General features: G+C 50.8%; 1 protein-coding gene across 3 annotated transcripts in view; it reads right to left on the reverse strand.

Annotated features, from left to right (window-relative positions):
* Positions 1–3,704: 3,704 nt before the first annotated feature.
* LOC116948508 (cytochrome P450 4B1-like) overlaps positions 3,705–14,425 on the reverse strand; it is a 39,527-nt gene continuing 28,806 nt past the window's right edge. For all 3 annotated transcript variants that reach the window (XM_032965237.2, XM_076071568.1, XM_076071569.1), the window contains exons 11-12: positions 7,147–7,229; positions 3,705–5,776 (exon numbers count right to left, since the gene is read on the reverse strand). In XM_032965237.2, the coding sequence (XP_032821128.1) occupies positions 5,599–5,776; positions 7,147–7,229 (261 nt within the window). In that variant the 3' untranslated portion in view covers positions 3,705–5,598. The remainder of the gene's footprint in view (positions 5,777–7,146; positions 7,230–14,425) is intronic.

Raw genomic sequence — 14,425 nt, forward strand, 5'->3', positions numbered from 1 at the left:
AAACAATGATCAGCTACGGCAGACTAATTCGTCCTACCATGTTTTAAATCTGACTTGTGCTCGCGAATGCGATCAGAAATATGTCGTTTCGTTTCCGCAATATAGCAATCACCACTGGTGCAACTCAGTTTGTAGACACCAGGGTACTGTAAGTCAGGAATGACATCCTTTACGGATGGGATCAGATCACGGATTTTGTGTACTGTACTGAATTGGTCCTGGATCTTGTGTTTGTTTCGAATTTTGGAAATCTTTTTGGTAACGCCTGCTATTTTTGGCAATGTAATGATTTTGATCGGAGTCTCAGGGGGCTGTTTCTCCACGGTGGGATAAACAGCTTGGTGGATAGCACGGTCCGAGTATCCGTTCATCTTGAGGGCCCGATGTACATGTTCCAATTCACTGACCAGGTGGTGTTGGTCAGAGATGCAGTGGGCCCTATGGTATAGTGTTTTGATGTTGGAATTCTTTTGTGCCGGATGGTGGTAGGAATCAGGCTTCAAGCAGGAATCTGTGTGGGTGGCCTTCCTGTAGACAGAATGTCCCAAAGAGCCATTGGGCCTCCTCTCAAACAGAACATTCAGGAATGGTAGCTTGCCATCCTTCTCCACTTCCATGGTGAATTTGATGGATGGGTGTATGGAGTTGATGTGGTCTAGAAATTGGTTCAATGCTGGGAGGCAATGTGGCCAAATGACGAAAGTATCATCCACGTATCTCTTCCACAGAGAAGGACGCAGAGTGGATGTCTGGATGGCGTCTGTTTCAAATTTCTCCATGAAAACATTGGCTATCACTGGTGACAAGGGGGAACCCATAGGGGTACCCTCATTTTGTTTGTAGAAGTTACCATTCACGGTGAAGTACGTGTTGGTGAGGCAGTGCCGAACCAGTGCAGGGACATCAGGGTTCAGTCCATGTTGGACTAAGTCTTCAATTATTGTTATGGTGTCAGGCACTGGAACCTTGGTGAATAGAGAGACCACATCAAAGCTGATGAGGATATCATCAGGAGACAGTACAATGGCCTTGACTAGAGAGACCAAGTGAGTTGAGTTGAGTACTGCTGAGGTGGTCTTGCCACTGAAGGGAAGCAGAGTATCGGATAGAAAATGGGCTAATTTGTAGGTAGGCGAGTTGATTGTGGACACGATGGGCCGTAGTGGGGTACCTTCTTTCTGGATCTTAGGAAGCCCATAGAATCTGGGAGGTCTCACAGCCGAGGGTTTCAGGGAGAGCCGTTTGATTGGTTCGATTAGGGAAGTCGAACTAGTAATGATCTTGTTGGTTTTAGTAGTTAGGCTATTAGTCGGATCTCTATTGATTTTAGAGTAGCTGCCATCATTGAGTAGGTCCTGGATTTTGTTGTATGAGTTTTTATCCATGATGACAGTGGCATTGCCCTTGTCGGCCGAAAGGATGACTACGTCATCCCTCTTTTCAAATTTGCGAGTTCAGAACGTTCGTTTTTGCTAATGTTGCTAACGGGTTTCTTAGCATTCTTGAGGATAGTGGCTATTTCAGCACTCTCAACGTCCATTTGAATGTGTCCTAAACCTTTGAGGGATACATCAACATGGGAGATTATATCCTCTACTGGGATATGTTTAGGGGTAACTGCGAAATTCAGCCCTTTAGCTAATACCGTTTTAGATTGTCAGAGCTGGAATGTTACTCTGATTAATTAACGATCTTGTTAACATCTAGCTTTGTAATGCATGGTTCTGGCTTCTTCTTTGCTAGGAGGTTGAATTTAGCGATCAAGTTAGCTTTACAATTGGTTGACAGTGAATCAGCAGAGGAGGCTGTCATGTTGTCAACATGATCCCAATCGGAAGGGGACATTTTTTGTGTTAACATTGAATGTGATTGCAAGATAATCTTGTCTAAATTATCGAGTTCAAATCGGAGTAATCTTATTCTGTACTACTCAACTCAACTTACTTGGTCTCTCTAGTCAAGGACATTGTACTGTCTCCTGATGATGTCCTCGTCAGCTTTGATGTGGTCTCTCTATTCACCAAGGTTCCAGTGCCTGACAACCATAACAATAATTGAAGACTTAGTCCAACATGGACTGAACCCTGATGTCCCTGCATTGGTTAGGCACTGCCTCACCAACACGTACTTCACCGTGAATGGTACCTTCTACAAACAAAATGATGGCACCCCTATGGGTTCCCCCTTGTCACCAGTGATAGCCAATGTTTTAATGGAGAAATTTGAAACAGACGCCATCCAGACATCCACTCTGCGTCCTTCCCTGTGGAAGAGATACGTAGATGATACTTTCGTCATTTGGCCACATGGCCTCCCAGCATTGAACCAATTTCTAGATGGAAGTGGAGAAGGATGGCAAGCTACCATTCCTGAATGTTCTGTTTGAGAGGAGGCCCAATGGCTCTTTGGGACATTCTGTCTACAGGAAGGCCACCCACACAGATTCCTACTTGAAGCCTGATTCCCACCACCATCTGGCACAAAAGAATGCCCTCATCAAAACACTATACCATAGGGCCCACTGCATCTCTGACCAACACCACCTGGCCAGTGAATTGTAACATTTACATCGGGCCCTCAAGATGAACGGATACTCGGACCGTGCTATCTGCCAAGCTGTTTCTCCCACCGTGGAGAAACAGCGTGGAGAAACAGCCCCCTGAGACTCCGATCAAAATCACTACGTTGCCATACATAGCAGGCATTACCAAAAAGATTTCCAAAATTCTAAACAAACGCAAGATCCAGGTCCGATTCAGTACAGTACACAAAATCCGTGATCTGATCCCATCCATAAAGGATGTCATTCCTGACTTACAGTACCCTGGTGTCTACAAACTGAGTTGCACCTGTGGTGATTGCTATATCGGGGAAACGAAATGACATATTTCGAGTCGCGTTCGCGAGCACAAGTCAGATTTAAAACACGGTAGAACAAATTATTCTGCCGTAGCTGATCATTGTTTCAACACAGCGGGTTCTCATGATATTGTTTTCTCCGATACCAAAGTACTCTGCAAGCCGTATGGATACCAACAAAGATTTGTCCATGAAGCCATCCAGATATACAAACATAGACACAACTTCAACTGAGAGGATGGTTTTAAATTAAGCAATCATTGGAAGGATGTCATCAACCAAGTCAAACTTTAGCTGCCTAATAATTTTACAGCCATATCCATATTTCCAGTTTTTTTTACTCCCAGCCTGATACACCACCATTACTCGTCGTACCGGCACTGTACTCAGTCTCAAACCTCCCCCTCCCCTGGCATCACAAAAAGATGGTTATCTATCGGCTTAACTCATGCTAATCCCCTGCCCAACCGCCCACGACGTCACACGGCCTGCCCGCATGCTCCCCCCTCCCCCGACCCCTTGACTCCTCCCCACCTAACACCCTATATAAACACATTGTCTCTGAAGAGCTCTCTTCATACGCTACAGTAATTTTTGCTGGATCGGTCATACCTGACGACGGATGCTTGTATTGCTTCCGAAACGTCGTGATTTAATTTAGTTGTTTTCATTTATTTTATACCTATGTGACTTTACCGAAAAAAAACAAAAAGAGTGTTATCACACGCTTTCAAGGTGCTTTGTCCGAGGGTATTTTTAAATGTAACCCTTATTGTATTTTGTTGTTTGTTTTTAAAATGTGTTTTATGAAACCCGATATTTGGCATAATAAAGTACGATTACAGTTTGAGAGCATGGTTTATTTTTAATGGTTTTCTTTATGCAGGACTATGAGGACAGAACACATTACTAATTACTGGATAAAGGCTTTCCCAAGCTGTCGCCATCTCATACTGCACAACACGAGTTATCTAATACCATCAGTCACGAGAACCTAGAGTGTTGCACGAGCACGGCACGTTTGTGAACTATCGAAAAAGAGACATGTCACCATCATCAATCTCATGCGACAGGGAGTTCCACAGTGAGTGTGCGAGATGGGGAGATAGTTCCACAGTAAGTGTGTGAGATGGGGAGAGTTCCACAGTGAGTGTGTGAGGTGGGGAGAGAGTTCCATAGTGAGTGTGTAAGATGGGGAGAGTTCCATAGTGAGTGTGTGAGATGGGGTGAGAGTTCCACAGTGAGTGTGTGAGATGGGGAGAGAGTTCCACAGTGAGTGTGTGAGATGGGGAAAGAGTTCTACAGTGAGTGTGTGAGATGGGGAGAGAGTTCCACAGTGAGTGTGCGAGATGGGGAGAGAGTTCCACAGTGAGTGTGTGAGATGGGGAGAGAGTTCCACAGTGAGTGTGCGAGATGGGGAGAGAGTTCCACAGTGAGTGTGCGAGATGGGGAGAGAGTTCCACAGTGAGTGTGTGAGATGGGGAGAGAGTTCCATAGTGAGTGTGTGAGATGGGGAGAGAGTTCCACAGTAAGTGTGTGAGATGGGGAGAGAGTTCCACAGTGAGTGTGTGAGATGGGGAGAGAGTTCCACAGTGAGTGTGTGAGATGGGGTGAGAGTTGCACAGTGAGTGTGTGAGATGGGGTGAGAGTTGCACAGTGAGTGTGTGAGATGGGGAGAGGGTTCCACAGTGAGTGTGTGAGATGGGGAGAGAGTTCCACAGTGAGTGTGTGAGATGGGGAGAGAGTTCCATAGTGAGTGTGTGAGATGGGGAGAGAGTTCCATAGTGAGTGTGTAAGATGGGGAGAGAGTTCCATAGTGAGTGTGTAAGATGGGGAGAGTTCCACAGTGAGTGTGTGAGATGGGGAGAGAGTTCCACAGTGAGTGTGTGAGATGGGGAGAGAGTTCCACAGTGAGTGTGTGAAATGGGGAGAGAGTTCCATAGTGAGTGTGTAAGATGGGGAGAGAGTTCCATAGTGAGTGTGTAAGATGGGGAGAGTTCCACAGTGAGTGTGTGAGATGGGGAGAGAGTTCCACAGTGAGTGTGTAAGATGGGGAGAGAGTTCCACAGTGAGTGTGTAAGATGGGGAGAGAGTTCCACAGTGAGTGTGTGAGATGGGGAGAGAGTTCCACAGTGAGTGTGTGAGATGGGGAGAGTTCCACAGTGAGTGTGTGAGATGGGGAGAGAGTTCAATAGTGAGTGTGTAAGATGGGGAGAGAGTTCCACAGTGAATGTGTAAGATGGGGTGAGAGTTCCACAGTGAGTGTGTGAGATGGGGAGAGAGTTCAATAGTGAGTGTGTGAGATGGGGAGAGAGTTCCACAGTGAGTGTGTAAGATGGGGAGAGAGTTCCACAGTGAGTGTGTGAGATGGGGAGAGTTCCACAGTGAGTGTGTGAGATGGGGAGAGTTCCACAGTGAGTGTGTGAGATGGGGAGAGAGTTCAATAGTGAGTGTGTAAGATGGGGAGAGAGTTCCATAGTGAGTGTGTAAGATGGGGAGAGAGTTCCACATTGAGTGTATGAGATGGGGAGAGTTCCACATTGAGTGTGTGAGATGGGGTGAGAGTTCCACAGTGAGTGTGTGAGATGGGGAGAGAGTTCCACAGTGAGTGTGTAAGATGGAGAGAGTTCCACAGTGAGTGTGTGAGATGGGAAGAGAGTTCCACAGAGCGTGAATGTGAGAGTGAGAAGCAGGGAGAGCACTCGGTGTGATGTGAGATGGGGACGGAGCGCGCCGCTGCTACTCGGCGAGTGGCGAGATTCTCTCGAGCTGCAGCTGGAAGCCCGTGGTGGAGCGGTTGACGAGGCGCGGCACGGGCAGCGCCTCCACGGGGCCCGGCAGCACGCGGAACCGCGAGAGGATCAGGGCGAGCGTCACGCGCAGCTCGTTCATGGCAAAGTGCTGCCCAATGCAGTTGCTGGGGGTGGGGGCACGCAGGGTGAAGGGAGTCGTGGTCACAAAATCACAATTTTATCATCGCTAGCATTGCCGATTCAAGTCATCATCACTCATCAAATGTCAACCGTAGAAGAGGTCTGTAGTAGAGCCGTGCTGTACAATTATGTGGATAGGTTCCAGCTCTCAAAATAAAACATTGCTGTGGCTGTAATGCGACAAATAATGAATACGGGGCACGCAGCGCTCTGCGAGAATATTCTTCATAATGATGCAAGTGCAGCCCGGGGAGGGGTTTGTGTTGGGCAGCACCATTCCTCTTGTGTGGTGCCATCGCTCCCTACAGATCTCATTGTACAAAAAGTTATATTTTTACATTGAGTTTTAATGTGATGGCTCTGAGCCAGAAAGGCGCCATAAAATAATTATTGATTTGACGGCTCTCCGCACTCATCTAGGCAAGACAAATATCCCCTATTATATCCTTAAATAGACTTAGGGAAACTGCTGTTAGCGAGCAGGTGGATCACCAGCTACACGCAACTGCCTTTGTCTCCCCAGTAGCGATAGTTACTGCACCAGGTGCTCATTTGAGGCTGAGTCGACTTAGCGGAGCCCCAAAACCTGTTCAGTTAATTGTCACCGGTGTTGGCCGTGAGGGCGAATCGAACTTGTGTTGCAGGGTTCGTAGTGCAGCGCACTAACCGCTGTGCCACAGCTCCCCACCCATCCAGGGCAGGCACTGACACTATCACCCATGCAGGCTTCAGACACGTTCACTGCTTTCATAATAATAATCATTTTATGCTTGGTTATGCTTGGAGCCTCTGTGGTCGCACGAATCAGGAGGCGATGTTCTTCCTGTGTGTAATCGCCAATTGAGTAATTTCTAGGTAAGATGTTTCAGCCTTGGGATGTTTGACCAGTGCCAGGAACATTGTGTCGTTATTTTTTTGTCCTGAGTCTGGAATTGAACCCTGGAAACTTGTTGCGAAGCAGCAGAAGTGTTACCACTGTGCTAGCGTGACTTATTTTAAGTAAAAATGCGCAGTCATCTTTTTAAAAAATCAACTGTCGGATGAAGGCTTCATTGGAGTGGGGGAAGTTATTTAACATTGCTTCAACAAGCTAGCCAACGTAGGTTGGTGAAGGGGAGAAAGGGACAGGTATGATTTACAACTCCCCATTGGCAATTATTTTATTCGTGTTCGCGAATCGAACTTGGCTTTCTGGGTTTGTGTGCAATGCGTTAACCACTGCCCCATGGCTCGCCCCCCCCCCCCCCATGTCCCTTGCAGGCTGATCGCATCGTGGGGCTTCATAGTTCGCGTCGTAACGGCCCGAGTTTGCCTGTGGAGACGGTGACGGTGAGCAGGAGGGTTTAACGCTCACCGGGGCCCGGCCGAGAAGGGGATGAACGCGTAGGGGTGGCGATTGGCTGCGTTTTCAGGAGAAAATCTCAGAGGGTCATAAACCTGCGGGCAGATGCACAGGCGAGTCAAAATTACATATTGACACATCAAGTGACTTTATGTGCATGCGTACGCACACTGATCACCACCTCCTTTACCCTGCTGGGCAAAGTTCTCTTAGCGAGCACCTATTATTAAGTTAACAGCGGGTTGGTACAGAGCTCCATTCCCAGCCATCTAAGTGCCAGGACGCCGACACATGATCCTTATGGTGGTACCCCGGGGCACCAAATAATAAAAAATGGCCGAGTCAATTTAATATTTTATTTCTACTCCACGATGTCGAAACGCCAAACAGCACAAAAAATAGATTTTGAAAATTTAAACTTTGAATAGTGCAGCGTGTACAGTTCGTCGATATGAGTCGATTGCCCCATCGCCGACCATCAACAGACTAAAAATAACTACATCACGGACATTATACGAGAGCTGGGGTACTATGGTACCACAGGAGACTGCCATACGGTTCACGTGTTGCACTTGGGAGCCTTTTATTTGACACATCACCTTTGATTTGACACAGCACCAACACTAGGCCCGGCTACTTTGCTTGTCTCTTGAAGCTCGTACCCTCCCCTTGTGCTCTCTCTCTCCTTTTATACCTTTCGAGCCCCTTCTCTCGAAGCTTCCCTCACACTCCACACCCCTCTCGGCCAATCATCGTCCTTCCCTCAACGGTTGTCAACCATCGCCTCAACGCTCAACCTTCGCTTCCCACCAGTTAGAACCTCCAATCCCTTTGAACCTCGCCTCCCGACCAATCACTGTGGAGGCCTCTCTGCACCAATGGGAGGCATTGGCCTACTTCCTTGACTATCTGCCGGTATGTTTGCTGCAGGTGAGTCGTCTGTTTCGTTTGTTACAGAAGTTTCCCAGGTTTGACGCCGAGTTCTGTGGCCAGCAGCATGCCCTGCTACCTTTACCCACCCAAGTGCTGATGATAACACACAACACTGGGCATTCATTTACGACTGAGTTGACATAGGAGCGATCCAGGACACGTTCAGGCACTCCTTGCTTGATGCGGCCAGGAATCTAACCCAGGTCACCAGGTGTCAAGTGAAGTGCCCAAACCCAATTCTGCTGCTGCTGCCCGGGTGCTTGCGGCCAGGCCCCACGCTCGCGGGACTTCGGCTGAACGAACCAATCGGTGTGAACAAGCAATGCCTCCCCTCTTCCCTGGAGAATGGGGGACCATGCCGATAACTTATCTTGGCTTGGATCGACAAACTAATTCTGTCTCACCCAAATTTCTCCAGTGCTCCAGACGCACTGACCAGCAGAAGGGAGTGCTGATTGGTCGACTTTCCACGTCAAACGACTCGAGTTCAGCACCCACTGTCCTACGATCTGCTGTGGAAATGGCGACCCCTACCTGACCGTGTTCGTCACTTGTTGCAATGCATCCCACATGATTATGCTGCAGATCTGGTCAGGTCTTCTTCCACCCTCCATCCACACGATCCCGAAAAAGTGCCTTCATCGCCATATTGCTGCTGATGTCAGGTATTGACCCAAACCGTGGACCAGAGCTCTACTTTGGATTTGTAAATGCCGCTCCCTAGTCAACAAAACAGCATTGATCCAATATCTGATCAACGAATGTCGACTCGACATTCAAGTTAAAGTTAGATACGGTATGGAGTGCCTCGATAACCTCCAAGAATGCATGCGAGCAGTGCACATGTGGTTTGCACAAAACGAAATGATGCTTAATCAGGAAACTCGGAGGTTCTGCTGGTTGGTAATCGGGTTCAGGTGAAAACAATTGTGAGGCGATCAGGGGTGATGGTCGCAGACTCCAGGATTCAGTTTTCTACTCATATTATGTCGTTTGATCACCACGTGCAAACTATAGTCAGGTCGTGGAATTTCATATAAGGGTTCTACGACGCATTCAGACAATATTTAGTCGTGACATCGCCAACATGGTGGCGTGTAGCATAGTGTGACAAGGCGAAAGCTGAGGGTCACACCCCCGGCTTATCTCTGGCAGTTCTAGCTGGTGTGACCGATTTTAGGAGTATGGGTGTGGGGAAGCCCAATTATGCAAATTTCCCTGCCATAAAAGGGGAAATAAAGAAGGGGTTTGGAGGCACGCGACATGAGAAGGGTGTGGGTCTAGCAAACAGCAGCAGCAGCCAGGAGCTGGAAGCATCTACCCGGGAGTGTAGATACACCACACCAAGGGAGCCAGCCTTGCTCTAATTACTGCTACAAGGTGGACACACCACACCAAGGAAGCCGCCGGTGCTCTACCTACTCTTAGACCGTGGAGACACCACCCCAAAGAAGGCACGAAAAGCTTTGCATATTGCTACAGGCCGACTATGAAGAACTTGGACACAGGACCGTGAGACCCTTTAAACGGACGTGCTGGTAAGTGTATAAGGGTGATGGAGTCGTCCGGGTGCGTTGCGTGTAAAAACTGGTTCCTTTTCTTTATTAAGTTCTATATAGACCACACAAGTCAGACAATACTTGTGTGGTTCTGCCTATGAGTGTGCATGAAATTATCACCTATAAAAGAATGGCAAAACGACCAACCCGCCTGGTGTGTTACATCCCTCCCCAAGGAATCACACTCCCCATGAACGCTGCAACTATGCTGAATCGTTACACATCGTATTGACAAGGCTTGATTATCGCAACTCACTACTCCACAGGATGTCTGAAAAAAACATTATCAAGCTACGTGTACAAAATTATTTGGCATGTGTCGTGACGGGCACTGTAAAATCCAACAATGTTGGTCCGGTGCTCGCTGTGCTGCATTGGCTTCTGGTTGCTGAACAAATACATATACGATCGCACTCATTACACACAAAGTGCTTGCCACAAATGAACCACAATATCTTGCTGATCTCAAGGAGCATAAATCATCATGCAAACTCTAGTCATCCTCGCAGTGGCTTTTGTATAACCATTGCACAACACGCATTCAAATGCGTTTCTGCGGCCGTCTGGAACGCTCTTTTAAATCTAGATTTAAAATTATTATTTTTAGAACAGTTTATTGTGTTTAGTTTGTTGTCCTTCCCCCGCACCTCCAATTAGCATGGCTGGCCCTAGGCTGAACGGCCGGGGGTGGCCTTGCTGCCGGAGGGTGAGGGCGCCACCCGAGCTGTGGGGGAGGTGATTTCACCGGAACGAGCGAATGGAGGCGGCAGGGAAGGAGACGGGGACGTGGCATGCGCAGAGGACCATGGAGGATGCCCGCGGGGCCGAGAGAGACCGGAGGGACAGCACGGGCCCGCCTGGGGCGGGGGAGGTGACGGGGGAGGTGCAGCGAGGGAAGGGTGCGCAGATGGTGGATGGACTGGAGGGGGCGGGGGGGGAAGAGCGAAGAGGACGAGGGGAAGTGCTGGGAGGCTGGGGAATGAGCGCCCCCGAACAGAGCACAGGGGACGAAGCAGAAGGGATGCTATCAAGCCAGGGGCCACGGGAGGAACAGAGGAGGAAGATGACAGCGGACGCTGGTCCGGTGGGGGCGGGGAGGCCCAGCGAAAGAGTGGAGAGGTGGCGCAGTGGAGCAGGGGCGGGCTTGACACCAACGCACGCCAGGAGGCACAACTGCATCTGGCTGGAGTTGAAGGACGACGTGGTGAAGGAGGTGACGATTGATAGAGCGACCTTCGTGAGGTCGGTGATGCTCGGGATGTGGCGGACCTGTACTGTTTGATTGCTCTGCCGGGGGGGAGGGCTTTTGATGTGAGCTTTACTTCAAGCCTCCTGCTGCAGAACTTCCTCACTCGCTTCGAGAAGGCGGGGGAGAAGCCTCTGGCATCCATGAGGACGCAGCTGCTGTCGGATCTAGAAACAAAGGTTGTGACTGTCTTGTATAATGAGGCACTGCATGACCAGGATGTGGAGGTGTGGTTTAGAAAGCATTGCGTGCTATTATCCAACTGCAAGAGGGTGCAAGACTCTGTGGGGATATGGCAATGGAGGGTGCGCCTTAAGACGGAGGGGGGGGGGGGGTTCTGAAACATATCCCGAGCGCCTTAAACATTGGGGGGAACAGGGGGTATGTGGTATACGCGGGCCAGCCTAAACTGTGTAGGAGGTGTGGGGGAAGGGGGCACCTGGCGGCAGCATGCGAGGCAAGAATCTGCTACAGGTGCAAGGCGCCGGATCACACGGTGGAGGAGTGCAGAGAGCCGGTCCAATGCAACCTCTGCGGTAGCAGAGGGCACCTGTATAGGAACTGCCCGGAATCATATGCCAACAAGGTGCAGGCGTACTGGGGTGGACGGGAGGGGGAGGCGGTGGAGGAGGCGACCGGACGGGGATCGGACCGGGAGCTTGTGGGGGAGGAGGAAGGAGAGGCGGCAGAACCACGACCCCCCGGGAGGAGAGAAGGAGGGAGGCCTCCGGGGGGGGAAGCAATGACATCACCGGACAGGAGGGGGAGCAGGGGGAGGAGGGGAGGGAAGACGAGTGAGATGCCCCAGGAATCCCCGTGGTGGACTGGGCGGAGGCAATGGGCGAGGAGGAGGGCGAGAGGGAGCAACGGGTGGAGGAAGGAGCTGAAGGGGCGTGGGAGGAAACAACGGGGAGGAAGAGGAAACTGGACAGAGCCCTAAAGGGGGCTGGCCCCCAGCATGACACGGATCCTTCAGGCTCCTCACCAGACACGGAGGTGTCTGGGTGGAGGAGGACAGAAGGGGGGCGGTTGACCCGGGGGAAGCCCCGGAGGTTGAGGGGTAGGAAGAAAGTGCGGGGAAGGGAAGGAGGGGAGCAATTATGCAACTGTTAAAGGCCACCAGAAGGGACGTGACCTTCCTTCAAGAGTGCCACCTACCGTACACCCTGGGCTCGGAAGAACTGCTTGATGACTGGAATGGCCACTACTTATGGTCGGGTAGTAACGGGAATCGGTGCACTGGGGTAGTTACACTCCTAGGCAGGAGGGAAATGCGAGTGGAGGGAACCCAAGAGATGATCCCGGGCCGACTCCTTTGTATGGACGTGTCCTACCGAGGCGTGGAGTTGCGGCTGGTGAATGTGTACACCCCTGTACGATGCATGGAAAGGGTAGAGTTGTGGGAGAGCGTATTGACCCTACTGGTTACTAGGTGACAAGTCATCGTGGGGGAGACTTCAATTGCCCGCTATATTTAACGGACCTGGTGTCGGCAAAGGGGAGGAGGAAACTGGACTCTTCCTCCAGAAAGCTGAGAGAACTGATGGCGGACCTCGGCATGATAGACGCTTTCAGGAGGGTGCATGGTGTAAGGCCCGGGTACACGTGGTCGGACAAAAGTGGGGGAGCACAGTCGCGGATAGATTTTATCTTCGCCTCTGCCAAAGTAGAAGTGGAAAGTGCGGGGGTGGAGCCCTTCCCCTTCTCGGACCACAAAATGGTCGTGGCAGGGCTCGCGATCCCAGGTGGGGCGAGGAGAGAAAAAGGGATGTGGAAAATGAACGTGGGTCTATTGGAGGACCAGAAAGTGGTGGGAGACTTTGTGCAAAAATAAGACTGGAGGACCTTGCAGGACTGTTTTCCCACGAGAGTGGAATGGTGGGGCCAGATGAAGAGCAGGGTGAAAGCGCCTTTCCAGTACCATAGTAGGAGGAGTGGAGTGAACAGGGAGTTAAGGCAGTGGAATGCCAGGTTGGAGAGGATGTACAGATTGCTTGAGCTAGGTTTCCCAATGGGGGAAAGGATAGAGGAATTGAAAGGGAGGATAGCCTCAGTGTTGGAAAGGAGGGCTAGACAGCTAGTGTACAGGGCGAGGGTTAGGGCAACGGAGGAGGGGGAGAAGTGCACGAGGTTCTTCTTCAAAGCAGGTAGGGAGGGGGATAACGTAGTTATGGAATTGGTAAGCCCTACCAGGGGCAGGCAGACGACGATGGCAGGGATGATGAGCATAGCGGAGGACTACTATAGGGAGCTGTATGGGAGAAAAGGGACAGATGGGGGGAAGCGGGAGGAGTTGTTGGCGGCACTGGGGAGGAGGATTGGGAGCCTGGAGTCGCTGGGGGAGAAGATTCGGCAGGGAGAAGTGGAGGGGGCGGTAAAGGGGCTGAATAGGAATAGAACCCCGGGCCCGGATGGTATCCCAGCGGAGTTCTACGTCAAGTTGTGGGAGCACCTGAATGAGGACATGTTGCAAATCTGTAGGGAGACTTTAGAGGAGGGCCATGTGCCAGACGATATGCGGGAGGGTTTAGTTACACTGATTTATAAAGGGAAGGGGGATCGCAAGGACTTGGGAAGCTGGCGCCCAATTATACTCCTAAACACAGACTATAAGATTTTAGCAAGGATAGTTGCAGCGCGATTAGGGAGGGTGGTGGGTGAGGTGGTAGAGCCGGATCAGACGTGCGCGGTCCCGGGGAGGAGGATCGCGGACTCCCTGGTGGCGCTGAGGGAGGCTATAGAAGAGGAAATAGAGAGGGGGTGTCTGCTGGGGATTCTGGGTTTGGACTTGGACAAAGCCTTTGACCGTCTTTCGCATGAGTATATGCTGGCGGTGATGAAGGGAATGGGAATGAGTGGGCCCCTGGTGGAGTAGGTGGCACGGCTCTACGGGGGGCTCAGGGCTAGGCTTTTGATAAATTGGGAATGCTCGGTGGTGATTCAAGTAGAGTCCAGGGTGCGGCAGGGGTGCCCGATGTCTCCGGTCTTGTTCATCATGAGCGTGGAACCTCTTGTGCAGACAATAAGGGATAACGGATTAGGGGGGTGACAATCCCGGGCAACAAGGAACAAGGGAAAGTGACATTGTATATGGACGACGTGGCCGTGCTGTGCAGGGACGTTGTGTCAGTGTGGAGAGCTATGGAGGAGACGGGGCGGTTCTGTGCGGCCTCCGGCTTGAAGATCAACACGAGGAAGAGCGAGCTGATGGCCTTTGGGGACTCAAGGTTGTTCGAGGGTCGGCCACCGGAGTTGAGACTACAGACGGAAGAGATCACGGTGCTAGGGGTGACCTTCTGTAGGGATAGGTCGGCAGAGCATAACTGGGAGAAAAAGGATAAGGAAGGCGAAGGGACGTTTGGGTAAGTGGGCAGGGAGGCGGCTCACGATGGCTGGGAGGATCATCGTGGTGAAGGTGGAGATACTGCCAACGCTAAACTACCTGGCGCAAGTATTCCCACCTGGTAGGAGGGAGGTCAAGGCCTTGACATCAACGCTATTCGGATATAACTGGGGGGGAGGGATGGAGAGGGTGAGGAGAGCGATACTGTGC

This window comes from Petromyzon marinus, chromosome 33, assembly GCF_048934315.1.
Source record: "Petromyzon marinus isolate PM22_M1 ecotype Great Lakes invasive population chromosome 33, UKy_Petmar_22M1.pri1.0, whole genome shotgun sequence".
In the NCBI taxonomy this organism is placed as follows: Eukaryota; Metazoa; Chordata; class Hyperoartia; order Petromyzontiformes; family Petromyzontidae; genus Petromyzon; species Petromyzon marinus.